Source organism: Oncorhynchus kisutch, linkage group LG11, assembly GCF_002021735.2.
Source record: "Oncorhynchus kisutch isolate 150728-3 linkage group LG11, Okis_V2, whole genome shotgun sequence".
In the NCBI taxonomy this organism is placed as follows: Eukaryota; Metazoa; Chordata; class Actinopteri; order Salmoniformes; family Salmonidae; genus Oncorhynchus; species Oncorhynchus kisutch.
This window is the reverse complement of record NC_034184.2, coordinates 47,683,730-47,701,422: the sequence shown is the minus strand read 5'-3', so window position 1 is coordinate 47,701,422 and position 17,693 is coordinate 47,683,730. Positions and strand designations below refer to the sequence as shown.

The window sequence follows — 17,693 nt, the reverse complement described above, 5'->3', positions numbered from 1 at the left end:
ATTTGAGGCTGGTAACTCTCTAATGAACTTATCCTCTGCAGACTCTGGATCTTCCTTTCCTGTGGTGGTCCTCATGAGAGCCAGTTTCATCATAGCACTTGATGGTTTTTGCGACTGCACTTGAAGAAGCTTTCAAAGTTCTTGAAATTTTCCGGATTGACTGACATTCATGTGATGTTCTGTCGTTTCTCGTTGCTTATTTGAGCTGTTCATGGCTCAGATGCATTAAGCAGGAAAGAAATTCCACAATTAACAAGGCACACATGTTCATTGAAATGCATTCCTGGTGACTACCTCATGAAACTGGTTAAAATAATGCCAATTCTGTTATTTCGTAGTTTTGATATCTTCGCTGTTATTCTTCAAGGTAGAAAATAGTAAAAATAAAGAAAAACCCTTGAATTAGTAGGCGTGTCCAAACGTTTGACTGGTACTCTACATATATATATTATTTTAAACAAATGGACAACAACACTTAGGCTTCTAATTCCAGTTTATACAGTGCCTTGAGAAAGTATTCGGCCCCCTTGAACTTTGCAACCTTTTGCCACATTTCAGGCTTCAAACATAAAGATATAAAACTGTATTTTTTTGTGAAGAATCAACAACAAGTGGGACACAATCATGAAGTGGAACAACATTTATTTGATATTTCAAACTTTTTTAACAAATCAAAAACTGAAAAATTGGGCGTGCAAAATTATTCAGCCCCCTTAAGTTAATACTTTGTAGCGCCACCTTTTGCTGCGATTACAGCTGTAAGTCGCTTGGGGTATGTCTCTATCCGTTTTGCACATCGAGAGACTGAATTTTTTTTCCCATTCCTCCTTGCAAAACAGCTCGAGCTCAGTGAGGTTGGATGGAGAGCATTTGTGAACAGCAGTTTTCAGTTCTTTCCACAGATTCTTGCTTGGATTCAGGTCTGGACTTTGACTTGGCCATTCTAACACCTGGATATGTTTATTTTTGAACCATTCCATTGTAGATTTTGCTTTATGTTTTGGATCATTGTCTTGTTGGAAGACAAATCTCCGTCCCAGTCTCAGGTCTTTTGCAGACTCCATCAGGTTTTCTTCCAGAATGGTCCTGTATTTGGCTCCATCTATCTTCCCATCAATTTTAACCATCTTCCCTGTCCCTGCTGAAGAAAAGCAGGGAAATCTTTTTGTATCCAAATCCGGCTTTAAACTTCTTCACAACAGTATCTCGGACCTGCCTGGTGTGTTCCTTGTTCTTCATGATGCTCTCTGCGCTTTTAACGGACCTCTGAGACTATCACAGTGCAGGTGCATTTATACGGAGACTTGAATACACACAGGTGGATTGTATTTATCATCATTAGTCATTTAGATCAACATTGGATCATTCAGAGATCATCACTGAACTTCTGGAGAGAGTTTGCTGCACTGAAAGTAAAGGGGCTGAATAATTTTGCACGCCCAATTTTTCAGTTTTTGATTTGTTAAAAAAGTTTGAAATATCCAATAAATGTCATTCCACTTCATGATTGTGTCCCACTTGTTGTTGATTCTTCACAAAAAAATACAGTTTTATATCTTTATGTTTGAAGCCTGAGATGTGGCAAAAGGTCGCAAAGTTCAAGGGGGCTGAATACTTTCGCACGGCACTGTACATACTATATACATTTTACGGAAACAGTATATTTTACATTAGTTATGTTTTGTTTGTTTTTAGTCCCATCCTTCAGCTACCCTTAACCCATCTCATCTATCTCTGAAGACCATCCAGTTTTGATTTCTATTTGCCATATATTTTTCAACTGTGCTGTGATGTTCCACAAAAGTTCTGAATCTTTTTTATTCTCATTGTTTCTACAGATTGTAAATGAAAGATACATTTTCTTTCTAAGAGTGTTATTGATTGATTGACTAAGACTTTTCAAATCAGCCAGCAGTGCTATTTGCAGAGTTAGCTCCAGGTAAATGTTGCAATTCTTCAGCCATTCCTGAACCTGCAACCAAAAACATGCTACATATGGCCTGTACCAAAACAAATTATCTAATGATTCTGTCTCTTTGCAGCAAAATCTGCAGAGCTGGGGTGGTTGTATCCCCCATATATGTAACATTCTACTGGTTGCAAGAAGTTTGTATAATAATTTACATAGACAAATTATATGTTTTAAATCCGGTGTCGTTTCGTGTAAACCATGTGCCATGGAATCGGTACATTGAAAATCTCTTCCCAACTTTTTTGTCATCTGTATTGCACGGCAGTCAATTTTTTGGGTCCTTAAATTAAACTGGTATACTTTTTTATTGATCATGATTTTCTTTAACCAAGTCCGGTCTTAAATGCAGGGCCAACAGACAAGTTCCTTACTTTCTTTCACTTCCACTTGCCTCTTCCATCTTTGCAGTTATGCTGCAATTAGTTTGGATAGAGCATACATTTGCATGTATTTTTGTAAACTGCATGTGTGACATAATTCCACCAGTCCTATTTATGATATGATTTACAAAGATTATACCCTTTTATATATTTTTTTCTCAAACAATGTTTTTTTTAAATGATCAATTAGTATATTTATATTTTAAAATGATCTAGATCCTCTATGAGGCTGTGGAGGGATCCAAGTTGTGGATTTAAAAGAAAGCATGAATCATCAGCATACAAAGACACCTTTGTTTTTAAGCCCTGGATTTCTATCCCCTTGGTATTATTGTTGGATCTGATTTTAATAGCTAGCATTTTGATGGCCCTAATAAATAGATATGCCGATAGTGGACAACCTTGTTTTACTCCTCTTGACAGTTTAATACTTTGTGCCAAACTATTTACTATTTTACACCTAGGGTTATTTTACATAACTTTAACCCATTGTATAAGAGATTCTCCATTATAAAATATATAAATTGCAGTCATACTTTATCAAAAGGCTTTTCAAAGTCAGCTGTGAATACCAGGCCTGGTTTCCCAGATTTTTCAGTGTTCTAGGGATATTCTTTGTCAGTGGCAGCCAAGACCTGTAACTTTTTTTGTAAAAACAAATTCTCTCCAATTTCGTGGTATCCAATTGTTAGTAGTTACTATCTTGTCTCATCGCTACAACCACCGAACGGGCTCGGGAGAGATGAAGGTCGAAAGCCATGCGTCCTCCGAAACACAACCCAACCAAGCTGCACTGCTTCTTAACACAGCGCTCATCCAACCCGGAAGCCAGCCGCACCAATGTGTCGGAGGAAACACCGTGCACCTGGCGACCTGGTTAAGGTGTACTGCGCCCGGCCCATCACAGGAGTCGCTAGTGCGCGATGAGACAAGGATATCCCTACCGGTCAAACCCTTCCTAAACCGGACAACACTAGGCCAATTGTGCGTCGCCCCAAGACCTGTAACTTAACAGTTTTTGTACAATCCAAGAGCCAATAGATATATTTATCAGGACAGTGTTTTGCTTTGGTTGGGTTGAAGTATACCATGACCCCTGATGTCATATGCTCAATGTAATAGGCTATTTCTCACTTTCCCGATACTAACATACCATGATAAACATATTCTGAATGTAGCCTTTAAACCTACCATGTCAGTGAATTTTGCAATGCTGTGACATTTTCTTTAACTGCCTAATTTGAGGGTGTGCCTGCACATAAAGCATTATCAACTATCAGACATCTCCTCCCTGATAGGCCTATTTAAATTATGCCACTATACATGTCAAATGAAAATAACATCCATGTATTTAAGCTACCTAATGAGACTGTATGCATACAATACATATATTGTATATCTTTTATTCCTACGTCAATGGAAATTGAAAAGGATGTCTCAAATGTCACCCACGCAGCTTGTCTAATGAATTTCTCACATGGTTAATAAGGATGTGGTTTCCGTTTCTCCTTGGTTTCACCTTGGGAAGGTTAATTACAGGGACTAACATGATACCGTGAAGAAATGAATCATAAATCATTACCTGCCAGCCGAGAGGGGGGGTTGGGGCCAATGTTGGCTAATCTATAAAGCGCAATAGCAGGCTATGCATATTTTACAGGAAAATGGAGATGTGAGTGTTCGGCCTGTAATTATATCTCCTGTTGCGTTCCTGTCCCACGTTGGTGGGGGTGGCCATTTAGGGAACGCACTAATGTCATCAGCAGACAGCGAAACTAGATTTTCTATTTCTGTTGGTGCAGTTGAGGCCTTGGTTCTGGTTTCAGACATTAATTTAATTTCACTGTGTTTGGATGACAGGAGGTCAGATTGATAGATAAAATGTTGCCAGTCTTCCTGAAGGATGGAGATACAGTCAGCCTAGCTACAACCCTCTTTATTAAAAGTCTTGCTGAAACAAAAACAAACAGCAGTGCTAAGTGGTCCACTTGTCTGAAAAATCCTGGCCAAATTCTGCCCAAAAGCATTTTCATATTGCATTTTCATATTGGCCTGGATATCCCTTCATACAATTCTGCTATAGGGCTTGATTTCACTCCACATCTCAAAGTTTAGTGGGGAACGTTATCCAACACAAAGATCAATTCAAATAAAAGCCAGTCATAGCATGTGCTTGAAAAAGGTAGAACCCACAATATTTGGACATGAATTTGGACATGAATTCGGTCATGGATTAAGAAAGTGAAGAGGTTCCAGTTTTTGCAAAGCAACATAATCATAAACTATATTCTTAAAATATCAAGTAGTAAGAAAACAAGTACCACTGATCATATCATTCAGGTGGACAGCATAGTAAGAAATGTGACGTGTCATCCTGCAGCGTCCAGCATCCAAATCCAAGCATTATCCAATGACCATCAGAGGGAGACATTTCCCTTTTTCAGATCCAACAACTAAATCAGTTACCCTGCCCTGAAATCCAAGGCAATAAGGAACATGATAACGGTGTAGATAACACTGCAAAATAAAGTGTTAGAACATCCTTAAAAAAAAATCTGATCCTTAATGCTTGAGCGATGTTTACACAAAGGAACAACATCATTGTGAAAACAGAATTCAGTAGTGAGGGCTGACTGTGGCCCGAGACTGGCCATGGTGGGTGAACCATATGCTGGCTACTCAATTGGTTTATATCAGTCAAAATTCGATTTATTTCCAGGATGGAAGCCAACAGAAAAGTAAGCAGTTTATATCAAAGCTAATTAATTGAATGCATCAAGCACACTTCGGAGCAAATAGGTTTCTTTGTTCAGTGATACCATGACAGTTTTCTACTGGAGTGACTCGGGACCCCTAAATGCTACACTGTGATGATCAAAAACCCAGAGAAATTCAATGTTAGCCACAGTCACTCCAGCAGATGTGCTCACTGCTTTGACCTCTCATAACCACGACAAGGATTATGACTGCAAACGCAGAGATGCAATAGGGACATATTGATTCCAGCTCAAAGGCGTAGCTAAGACTTACGGCCAGAAGGTCTGACTTTTAGAAAACAACACTTTGGTCTCATAACCCCCAGAAACTGGTGGGTGCTATACATTTGTGTTGGATGGGGTGAGTTACCCCATGTAAATGCACAGAACTAAACACCATATAAAATACACCATAAATGTAAAGCATTATCAATTAGAAATTCCTCAGAATTGTTTTTTTCCCTCTCATTTTCATCCATTCCTTAAAGGTTTTTAAGAACACTACAATTGCACTATCATTATGGTAAACTTTTTTATTTATATTGCCTTCATAACCATGACATGCTATGGGCATGAATGAATTGGTTCTCTTGTCTCCTCCTTTAATCGAAGCCTAGACAAAGACAATAATCCATTGCAGGACATAAACAAAAAACTGTAAACATGTCTGCATGCTCAGATCACCAGTGACAGATAAGAAAGATGCTTAGGATTGGACCAGTCTGACATACAGACAGACTGGGGACGTCCAGGACAAAGACAGAAACTCAATTATCTAACGACGCACATCGCCAGAGAGATTTACCATCTATGAGCTCATTTGCTAAACTAGAGAAAGAGCCCCAGCCCCAACAGTTCTCTGTTTACTAATCTGCCTGAGGAGTGAGGACAAAACTGAACAGGAGGCAAGCACAGGGAGGCTTGGGGGGGGGGGGGGGGGGCATCTATCTACCACCCAGAGCTCCACGTTGAAAATTCTCCACAAACTCTGTGCAGATGATGAGATCTGACCTTGGGGATAGCCTCGGCAATAGAAGCAGACCAGGGTTCAAACAGTATTTTAAGCATTTGCTTGAGCCTGCATGGAATTCCAGATTGGAGGGGTTGGCAGTTTAAACAGCTAAAGTATTTGAAAGATTTAAAATACTATTTGAATCCAGGTCTGAAGATATGTGGGTCTAGCAGGGGTCTTGAGACTGGGCAATACGTTTGTTGTATGACTGTGACATGAGCAAAGCCCATGCCCTTTCTACCAAGGTCAACATTAATTCGTAAATCTGTACCCGAGAAATGACCCATTGGAAAGTCAAGCATCTGGCAGCGGGCCAATCAATAGCAATACTAATCAAAATGCTCATTGCTTTAACTAATGAGCTACAGAAAAGCTTAGCATTGCATGTGTAACAGATGTCCCACGAAGACAAGAAGACAGATCTCGGCACCAGTGTAACAGATGTGATCGTACATCGTAACTATCTTATGTTGTGTTTTTAAAGAAAGGAATGCCCAGCCAGCGATCCCAGTTGATTTTTGTTTATTCTGACGACAGACACAAGAAAGCACATTAGAGGTACAGGACAAGTGGCACAGCGGTCTAAGGCACTGCATCTCAGTGCTAGAAGCATCACTACAGACCCTGATTCGCCTCCAGGCTGTATCCCAACCAGCCATGATTGGGAGTCCCGTAGGGCGGCGCATAATTGGCCCAGTGTTGTCCGGGTTAGGGTTTTGCCGGGGTAAATAAGAATTTGTTCTTAACGGACGTGCCTAGTTAAATAAAATAAAAACAGTACATTGATGGCTGTATATTTGTGATTTGTCGTTTGCATAGAATTATCAGACAAAACATTTTGTAGTCAAACTGACAAAAATAGTACAAAATACAATAAATATACTGTATGTACCTAACGATTGACAGAAGGAAGCACATTAGATGTGCAGGACAACAGTATGTTGATGGCTGTAGATTCATCATTAGCCTGTTAGAATGGAAATAACTAACCAAGTTAGGCAGCGGGGCAGTGGTCTAAGGCACTGCATCTCAGTACAAGAGGTCTCACTACAGTACCTGGTTCAAATCCAGGCTGTATCACATCTGGCTGTGATTGGAAGTACCATAGGGCAGCGCACAATTGGCCCTGCGTCGTCCGGGTTTGGCCGGGGTAGGCTGTCATTGCAAATAAGAATTTGTTCTTAACTCACTGCTTACATAGTAGGAATATGGTGCAATATGGACAAAAGTTGGATTCAGATGTTAATTTGATAGCGAGGGACACATTTCACATTATGTCTGGTAAGTACAGTTCCTCTTATACATATGACGGGAAACCTTTTTTGGGGTGTTATAGTTTTTTTTTTTCCATCACAACCCACCAGAACGATGCACAACTCAGGGTGTCCAACCAATACACAGACTCCCGAATCGATGTTGTGTCCCAAAGCTAACAGGTACCGTACACATAGCCTACTATATATACACATCAAATATACATACTGAACTCGTACACATTGTAAATATGAAAATAGAAAATAGTATTTCAGAACGTGACCTACCACTTGCATAGAAATATCAGACTGGCAAAAATGGACGTTCGAGATCTCCCCCTATCTGCAAGCATTACCAATGGCATACCATATGCAAATTCAACCAACCAATAGGAATACATAAGCATTGAATACATGTAGTTGCAAGTGGAAACATAATCAACCCATTTCCAACGACATAAAATAGGGCTCTTTGCCTCATACTATATACAATACACTGTATATTTTTGTCCAAACCAAAACTACAACTGTGGAATCTGAAAGTCTGTTATAATAGAGTCATATGGATCATACTCATCATGCTCACAGATCTGCTTGTGTATAACCCATCATTCCATGCAGAGTAAGCATAGAAATCAACAATGATAGAATATAAATCCAATTCAAAGTTCAAATGAATCTGTCATAAAGACTCTGAAAGCTGTCGTGATCACTCTGTTTCCAAATATAAAACAGTAATGAGAATAATTACTAAGGACTATGCAAGATCCAATTAAGTAAAAGGCAAAACAAATCATGCAATAACTTAATTGATTAATGTTATAATTGATTATAATGGTTTTGGTTTGCATTGTCAAAATACAGAATTGTTTCAGAATACTGTGGAGTCCAGCTTGTGCCTCTGCTTCTGCTTGCTCTTTGGGGTCTATAGGTCGGGTTACTGTATAAGCACTTTGTGACAACAGCTGACGTAAAATATGGCTTTATAAATACATTTTATTGACTGAGTACGAAAAAAGTATGAAAATGTATTCACTCACTACTGTAAGTCGTTCTGGATAAGAGTGTCTGCTGAATGACTCAAATAAATACAAATACAAATGTTTTATTGATTATTTATTGTTTTAGTGTAATTCAAAAGTAATGAACAATGATAATATTTTACTTTATATGATTTGAGACAGCAATGCCACTGAACATAAAAAAAACACAAATAAGCTAAATCTCACTATGAAGCAACATACTAGTGATAAGGATAGGCCTACCTCAAACTGAGAAACAATTCAAGAACCATAACAATGTAAAGTGATCATTTGATACACATGAGAATGAGCATGACACAGACACAGTGCTGTTTTTGGTTCCATGAGTGTTTTGGGTTCAAGTTACTGGATATTGGATTGAATTTGAGACCGAATTTGTTTTGTCCATGGAGCTAATTAATGGATTAATATGCATCCATTACAAGCAGTATAACCACATCATGAGGCAGTGTGTCCAGTAAGCACAGATACATGATTTCTGTAGACCAAATATGCAAAAATGCTATTGTGTTCTGGAACTGCTTTCTGTGGCCTCTCTCTGTGATGGCTTTGCAATTTAATAAGAAATTGAGTTAGTAAGGAGCAAGGGGATATTTGACTATTTTAGCCAATTTCTTTGCTTGACGCACATAGATAAACTATATGCAGGTAGATTAACTTGTATCGTAATATAATAACCAATTATCCTCATAACGTAGCCCAATTAGCCTCAAAGATTACAAGAACCGAAATGCAATGTTCCATGTTCATAAGTCATCAATAAATCTAATATAACCTCTCCTTAGGGATTAGCTAGCCTCGCTACAACTACAAATTCAGTTGAAGGATTCCTCTGGGAATGACTAGGACATTAGAAGGTAAACAGAGGATACATGATGCAGCAGAACATCTCTTGTGATGTCTTCATTATCATCAGGCCACTTACGTGAAATGTCCAGATACAGTATCACCACCGTGGCTTGTTGAAAAGCCAGTTTCAAAAATATACTGTTATGCAATTATGCTGTTTTGACATATAATAACCTTATGTTACAGTAACCTCCAGGTTTGTTCCTTCTGTGGAGTTTTTCCAGGCCAATGTGCCTCTGCTTCTGCTTGCTCTTTGGGGTCTATAGGTTGGGTTACTGTATAAGCACTTTGTGACAACAGCTGACGTAAAATATGGCTTTATAAATACATTTTATTGACTGAGTACGAAAAAAGTATGAAAATGTATTCACTCACTACTGTAAGTCGTTCTGGATAAGAGTGTCTGCTGAATGACTCAAATAAATACAAATACAAATGTTTTATTGATTATTGATTGTTTTATTGATATCTGCATAGTAGCCTCCACATTGTCTGTGTCAACATCATAAGCAATGACTGCTCTGCCTCCGCTTGGCATTTTCTCACAATTTACCACCTCTCAAGATTCATGCTTGCTTGGTCACAGCAACAGCAACTTCCTTATCGATGGGTCACTGATTTTGACAACCAGGCTATTAAATACCTGGTATGTTGTATTTTAAAATAACAGTCAGTTGATATTCTATGGGGCAATTATATTGCTAAATATTTACATGTCAAAATATATATCAATGTGTTCCATACTATTGTTTAAAAAATGCCTTACATGCAGGCTTGCCTTGCATATTCAATCGAGTTGGCATGCTATCTATGTCATTTATGTCATCATAATTCCCCTGAACATAAAGAGAGGATCCATAATTTCATCAAACAAATACAAAATCTTATTAGTCCAAAGGGTCAAAATGCCACTGCCAAAGACGTCGCAGCGCTGAGCCACTCCTACACCCATCTCTACCCTGGCTTGTCAAAGAGATGGTGAGAAAGAGGCTTAACACGAACCCAGCTTTAGTCTTTGTGGTGTTCATTGTTGTAAATGATTGGTTAAACACAGCACGCATCACCGACCAGAGGAAAATAACTTGTCAAGACCCATGTGAAAAAAAAGAGCACTAAATGCCCCGAGGACACAATTTCAATCAATGTCTTCTTGTCCTTCAACCAAAGCAAATTAGATTGTGCCCGTGCAATGGGTTGGAAATGTGACCCGTAACTCTCTGAAGGATCAGAGACAGTGCCAGAGTAGGGAAAGGTAGTTGTAGCAGTAGACTACCTTAAACATACATAGACACTGGGCTTGGTCTCTCATAATGTAGACATATGGCAATAAACCAATTAAGTATAATCCAATGTGTACCTCTGTCTTCGAGAGAGAAGCACATTTAAATCATTATGGTGTTTTTTGGGTGACCAATTGTATGACTTTACCCATGACAAAAACAGTTCACTTACACAATATTAATACAGTAAATATGATGTGGATGATCACATCTTAAAGCTGGAGTCTATAGAAAAACAAAGACTGCGGTTCTGAAAGTAATACCATTTTTGAAACAAGCGCTATTCTCCATTCATCATTGAAAGTCGCCGGAGTAGCCTGTTCTCTGGGCAGCCGAACAAGTAGAGCGGAGACTGTGCTTAAAGTAGAAAATCCTGCACATGTGCAGAAGCTTCAGATTTTCTGCTATCGGGAAGAGACTTCCAGAGAATTTGGGAAAAACACCGCCACCCCTTAAAAATGATCTATGCTTATAAACAATTCCTATGGCCAAACCAAAAATGTCAATAGAACATCACATTTAGGTAATCTCTAAATTGTGTGTTGCCGCCATGTGCAAATGTGATGAAATAACAGTGTTAACACTGAGATTGAGGACAGTGTATCAACTCCTATGACACATGCGACCTACTGCCTATGGGCAAAGTCGTTACTGACCCAAGAGTAGAGCACAGCTGAGCTTTCGTCTCAAACTCGTTTGTTGATGTGGCGAACTGACATTGAACGTTTTGTGTTTTTCTCCTAGTGTACGTACAGTACTGTAGAGTTTCACCAAAGAAAAATAGACATAAACCAAGCTATGACTGGAATAAAAAGAAAGAAATGGGGTAACACTCCAGCAAATAACTTCATGTTTTTCCAATTATACTAAAAGAAAACAGCAAGAGTGAAACATTTAGAACATTTATGTCTGCATAAGGAACCCAAGACACAAGCTTAACTAAATCATAAAATGTAATAAGGGCCTAAATCAAATAGTGTCATGTATCAAATTAGATTTATTGGTCTGGTCCTTCTCAAAAGTGGTGGATGCTGATGAAAATACTGGCGCTAATGCAAGGAGGAGAGGCTGGTTAACCAGCTGCTAACAAAATGTCCTGTGGGAGGTGGAGGGGGCTGATCACTACCACTTGGGTTAGGGTTACAAGGGTCAGAGGTCATCCCAGGGCGACAAAAAGGGTAATACCTTCAGAACAGCAGATCCACAGATCGATGCTTTTCTACCTTAGTCGTCCCCATGCTGCTGTTGTGTTCATGTATTGCTTTCACATGTGCTCACATGTGACTGGATCCTGGACTTCCGGATGGTCAGACCACAGGCTGTGAGGATTGGCAACAAAACCTACTCCACACTGGCTCTTAACACAGGGCCTCCCCAGGGGTATGTCCTCAGCGTTCTGCTATACTCCCTGTTCACCCACGACAGCGTGGCTTTGCACTACACCAGCTCCATCATCAAGTTGGAGCAACAACCTCTCCCGCAACGTCAGCAAAACAAATGAGTTGATTGTTGACTTCAGGAAGCAGACGAGGGAACATGCCTCGATCCACATCAATGGGACTTCAGTTGAGAGAGTCAGCAGTTTAAGTTCCTCGGGTCCACATCACCGAGGACTTGACATGGACCAACAACACCACCACTCTTTTTATGAGGGCGCAACAGTGTCTCTACTATCTAATGCGGCTGAAGAAATTCGGCATGCCACCCAAGTTCCTCTCCAAATACTACCGCTGCACCATCGAGAGCGTTGCATCACGGCCTGGTATGGGAATTGCACTGTCCACAAACGCAAGACCCTCCAGCGGGTGGTGAAGACGGCCCAGTACATCACTGGGACCGTGCTTCCACCCATCCAGGACATCTCTACTCAAAACGGTGCCTGAGGAAGGCCCGCAGCATCATCAAGGATCCCACACACCCCAGCCACGAGCTGTTGACTCCCTTGCCGTCAGGCAGACGGTGTTGTCCTGTGTAGCTCAGTTGGTAGAGCATGGCACTTGCAATGCTAGTGTTGTGGGTTTGAATCCCATGGGCAACAACTAGTACAAACACAATATTAAAATGTATGCACTCACTACTGTAAGCCACTCTGTATAAGAGCATCTGTAAATGACAAAAATGTTATGAGGTCTGATACCAACAGTGTCAGTTGTTAAGCAACTTTGCCATAAAAAATACTTATTGACTCAACTACTTATTGACTTTTAATTAATTTGTAGAAATGTTGAAGAACATAATTCCACTTTGACATTATGTGGTATTGTGTGTAGGCCAGAGACAAACACATATAAATGTGATCCATTTTAAATTCAGGCTGTAACATAACAATATGTGGCAGAGAGAGAGAGAGAGAGAGAGAGAGAGAGAGAGAGAGAGAGAGAGAGAGAGAGAGAGAGAGAGAGAGAGAGAGAGAGAGAGAGAGAGAGAGAGAGAGAGAGAGAGAGATCCACCCTTTGGTCATAACAGGCTACCTTCAGTTCCCAGAGAATTGTTGTCAAATTATTCTCCTGAGACACTTTACATAATTGTTTGGGGTGAAAGTAAAATATGTTATAAAAAATATATAAAAAATACATATTGATCTTTTAGTGCAAAATTGTCCCCTGTAGTGGTCATTCGGACGTTAATAGGAAAACAATTCCATTACAGTCAATGAGTACAGTAAGACATTTCTTGATAAGTTCTTATTTAATGTAAAAATTTAAAAAAATATTATTCACTTACTAGAAACCATATTAATATTAAACTCACAAAAATTATAATTAACAATTACACACACTTCTTTTCAAACTACCCTGATATTTGCATACATTTTTTTAATAACTAGGAAGATAAAGTTGTCAAGGTCACACCCCCACATGTGATATCATTGAAAAGCCCAGAATGTCCTCTCAAAGGGACAACAGGATTTAATACACTGGCTTGCATGGCCTCAGAGATATGGACCACTAGAGAGGACAAAAATTAATATCTGGGTCTCAGGACGATATGGAAAGGGTTTGGCAATTCTCCAGATCACTTTACACTTCCTGGCTTTCATTAAAGATGAAGCTCCAACATTCTCAATTTTGCTGATCTTGGTAACTTGAACTTGAAAACATTTGAAATTATATCTAGGTATATCATATTTCCCATAGTATAGGAGCTGTTTGTTCAGGAAATACAGTACATTTTTAAATTGAGAAGAATAACATATTTAATAGGCTTTCTGGTAGCTAAGTGTACACAAGAGAGAGAACACAGTAATGCTAGCAAAAATGGTGTCACGCCCTGACCATAAAGAGCCCTTGGTTCTTTATGGTGTAGTAGGTCAGGGCGTGACTAGGGGGTGATCTAGTATATCTATTTCTATGTCGGTGCTAATATGGTTCCCAATTAGAGGCAGCTGTTTGTCGTTGCCTCTGATTGGGGATCATATTTAGGTAGCTATTTCCCCACCTGGGTTTTGTGGGATATTTATTGTTTGTTAGTGTGTTTGGGCACTACGTCCTCACGGTCTTTGTAAGTGTTGCTATTTTGTTTGTTAGTTTCACTTAAAAAAATATGTGGTCCGCTCATTTCCAAGATCGTGACACATGGAAATGAGTCAGTTGATCTAAATTATATATTATATGACCACAACCATGTCAGAACTGGTCTGCCTGATAAATCAAATGGTGTTGATCTTTCGGCAACCTGTACATTGACTGCTTTCCTAACGCACATGGAAATATACATATGAACAAAGAGAGAAAAAATTTTTTTTCTGCCAGTGACTGAATAGAAATACCATTTTAACCTTCTTCAAACCATGTAACTTGTGTTAAAAAAAATATTTATTTCGAACAGGCTTCTCCTGCACACCTCCTGTGGTACATGTGTGCACAAACTCTCCAACCAGCCACCATTTCAACACACTGATAGCCATTGCAGCAGCACTGATCGCCAGTTTCCTTTGTTTGATTTAATAAACTGAAAACATGCATGTAGATTAGCAGTAATTGGTTACTTGGGGTGGCCATATTGTCCAGGGTATCATTACAAAAATAAGAACATAACTGTTTAATGTCAAACTATTAAACTCTTCAATGGCTCTTGATTTAAAGCTGCAATATCTAACTTTTTGGGTGACTTGACCAAATTCACATAGAAATGTGAGTTATAGCTCTGTCATTCTCATTGGAAGCATGTCTAAGAAGTGTTAGGTCGATTCTATGTCCACTATTTCTCTGCTTCCTGTTCCTAAGAGTTTTTTTCGTCTTTTATTTTCGATTTTGCTTCAAACAGCTGAAAATACAATATTTTTGGTTATTGAAAAGATATTTCACAGTGGTTTCGAAGGTACAATGATTTTCTATACATTGCTTGTTTTGTCACATTCTAAAATTAGGCAAACTATTAGAAATGTAGCTAACAGGAAATGGCAGAACGATTTCTACATATTGCACCTTTAAAGCAGAGTCCCTGTACAGATGCATTGATCAAAAGAAGTTATATAAATATATTTATTTTCAATTAAAGCTATTATTGCTGTGGCTAGTTAATTGTTGAATTGTCTTTATTTCATTATGATCTAAAATAGTTGCTATCTGCATTTGAAAGATAACTTTCTACCTGTATAAAATGTAATCTAATTTACAAGTTGGATAAAGGCCTATTTCAGGGGTTACATTACAAATAAATACAGGCAAACTCAGTCAAAAGACATTGTAGTTCCATCTCTCCACTGTTTGCCAAGTTACAGTCATGCTCTCTTAATTAAGGGCCTCACCTCACCTTATTGTTGTGACCACCAGAGAGAGGCATATCCTAGCCATTGACCACCATACATTTGAAAGAAAAAACCCCATCATGAAAAAAAAAATATTTTGCTGCCCTGTCTTCAGTTTGGGTTTTAGGCATAATTTGCTATTAGAATGGTGGAATTCAGTTGTTTAACTGGCTATATTCTCTATTCGGAAAACAAACATGTACTGTTTACCCAGAGACGGGAGCACTTGCCGCACACCTGCCGTCAGACCGGCACCCGCCTTTGTTCTGACAACCTGGCAATGTCTAGAATCCAACCAATGCGCGCGTAGCATTGGATGGTCTTTTCAGCGCCTCTGTAATTAGGACTAGGGCCTACAAAATAACTGATAAATGACTCTCGAAATCTAGGTTAGGCCTACTCAACTTGATAAACAACACATCATTTCATAGGCCTAAAAAACGTGGGGACGTTGGTTCAAAACAATGGAGTCTATAGGGCCATTTCTGTTACAATCTGCACATTTTATGACACTCCAATCGGTCATATACGCCACTTATCGTTACTCCAGGCCCTCAAAACCATTTGGGCGTGGCTTATTGCGAGTTTACTTCACAGATATCCCCTGCGGACTGAAAATAACATAAAGGCAGAGTGGTAAATTACGTAAAGAGCGTTAATAGATGCCTACTGCTGCCACCATGAAAAATAACCAAACAACATTTACACAACTATGACAACTTAAAGTATTTAATTATCGTACTCAACTCTCCAAAGGGAGATATCGTAGCACATGTATTCATTTCTCTCAAAAGTAAATTAAATAGAGCTAAAACTGGTTATCCTGTCTCATATTGCTGATATCCCACCACCCCCTTCCATTTTATGTGCTCTAAATTAGCAGAAATATATTTTTCATTCAATCAAAAGGCCTACTTCTACACAATGGTCTTCCTTTGAACTACCATTCCGTTAGAGACCTGGTCACACACTGCGATTTACAAAACCTTGAGCCATAGACTATAAATATAGTCTGGTTGGGGAGAGTGTTAGTACAGTTGGGCAGTGGGATTGTGAATGGGATTATACTATTATGATATATAGCTGTATGCATTATACTCACAGACACCATGTACCATGCCATGCATATCACGATCTAAAGGACAATGTATGTATATTGTATGCCAGCAGCATTTCTATAGCATCTTATAACAATTTACTGTTATAAATAGGCTACTTACTGACTGAATTCCATTCAAATCCCCAAACTAACCAAATTGAATATTCGTTCTAGTCCATAAATATGCTATCTGAATTTGCTTTGAGTATTAAGTCATATGACCTCACAACTTTGTAATGTTTTAGGAACTAGCGTCCTGTATTTGAATTAGCAGAAAGAGATTTTGAATTTTGTGCACATTTAGTCGAATTGCCATTCGTCACATACATTTCAGTAGGACAAATATCATCTGGACCATTAACTCAAAAAGATGCCATGAGATTGATGCTGAGGAGAGGACAAACAATGATAGGCTACACCCCACCTAGAACAGGTTTGTTTGCGTCCCTATAGTTAAACTTTCAGCCTCAAAGAGCGTTTACGCACGTTTTACGCACGGTTATTCATAGAATACACCGCGACAATAACGTTTCGGTTGACTACGTACATTTCCATTTGATTTCATCTGGAAAAACAATAAATCCACCTATTCTGTAAAGTGAAACTCATTTGAGTAATAACAAAGGTGTAAACTACATGTTGCTACATGCAAACTAGGCTATGTTAATCATTCAGATATGGTTATTTAGATTTCAACTTTATTTCCAGAAAACCATGAAATGCGATAGAGGCTAATTGAGGTTGACCCTTACCTTCACACAACAGCAGGAGGACCAGAACGATGTTTCCCAGAGATAAACCACACGTTGGCCCCATAATCGCCAATCATAAGTGAAAGTTTCAGGATGAATAAGCAAAAATCACACGTAGAGACCTTATGGATAAACCAGATTAAAGAATCAGTTTTCCCGCACGCAGCTCCTCCGGGCAAACAATGAAGTCCTCACTCACTGACGGCGTCCCTGTCCCATTGATAGGCTGGTCTCTGCAGCTTTTGCTGCTTGCCGGCGGTAGCAGGGGGAGGTTCAAATCAAGCTAATATGCAGCGATGTATTTTCTTGTCCAGCCAGAGCAGCATAAACCAATACCATCTCTGGCATAGGCGAAATTGCCACCGGGGTGGGGGGATATGTCTCCTCCCCAATATTCAGAAAAGGTCGACCCCCCCCCCCCCCCTTATATATTATAAGTTATATATATGTGATATGTGCAGTACCAGTCAAAAGTTTGAACACACCTACTCATTCAAGGGTTTTTCTTTGTTTTGACTATTTTCTACATTGTAGAATAATAGTGAAG

General features: G+C 39.1%; 1 protein-coding gene across 2 annotated transcripts in view; it reads right to left on the bottom strand.

Annotated features, from left to right (window-relative positions):
* The window catches only part of LOC109899062 (proto-oncogene tyrosine-protein kinase receptor Ret-like), a 28,373-nt gene extending 11,024 nt beyond the window's left edge, over nucleotides 1–17,349 (bottom strand). For both annotated transcript variants that reach the window (XM_031835880.1, XM_031835881.1), the window contains exon 1: nucleotides 17,147–17,349. In XM_031835880.1, the coding sequence (XP_031691740.1) occupies nucleotides 17,147–17,210 (64 nt within the window). In that variant the 5' untranslated portion in view covers nucleotides 17,211–17,349. The remainder of the gene's footprint in view (nucleotides 1–17,146) is intronic.
* Nucleotides 17,350–17,693: the final 344 nt, after the last annotated feature.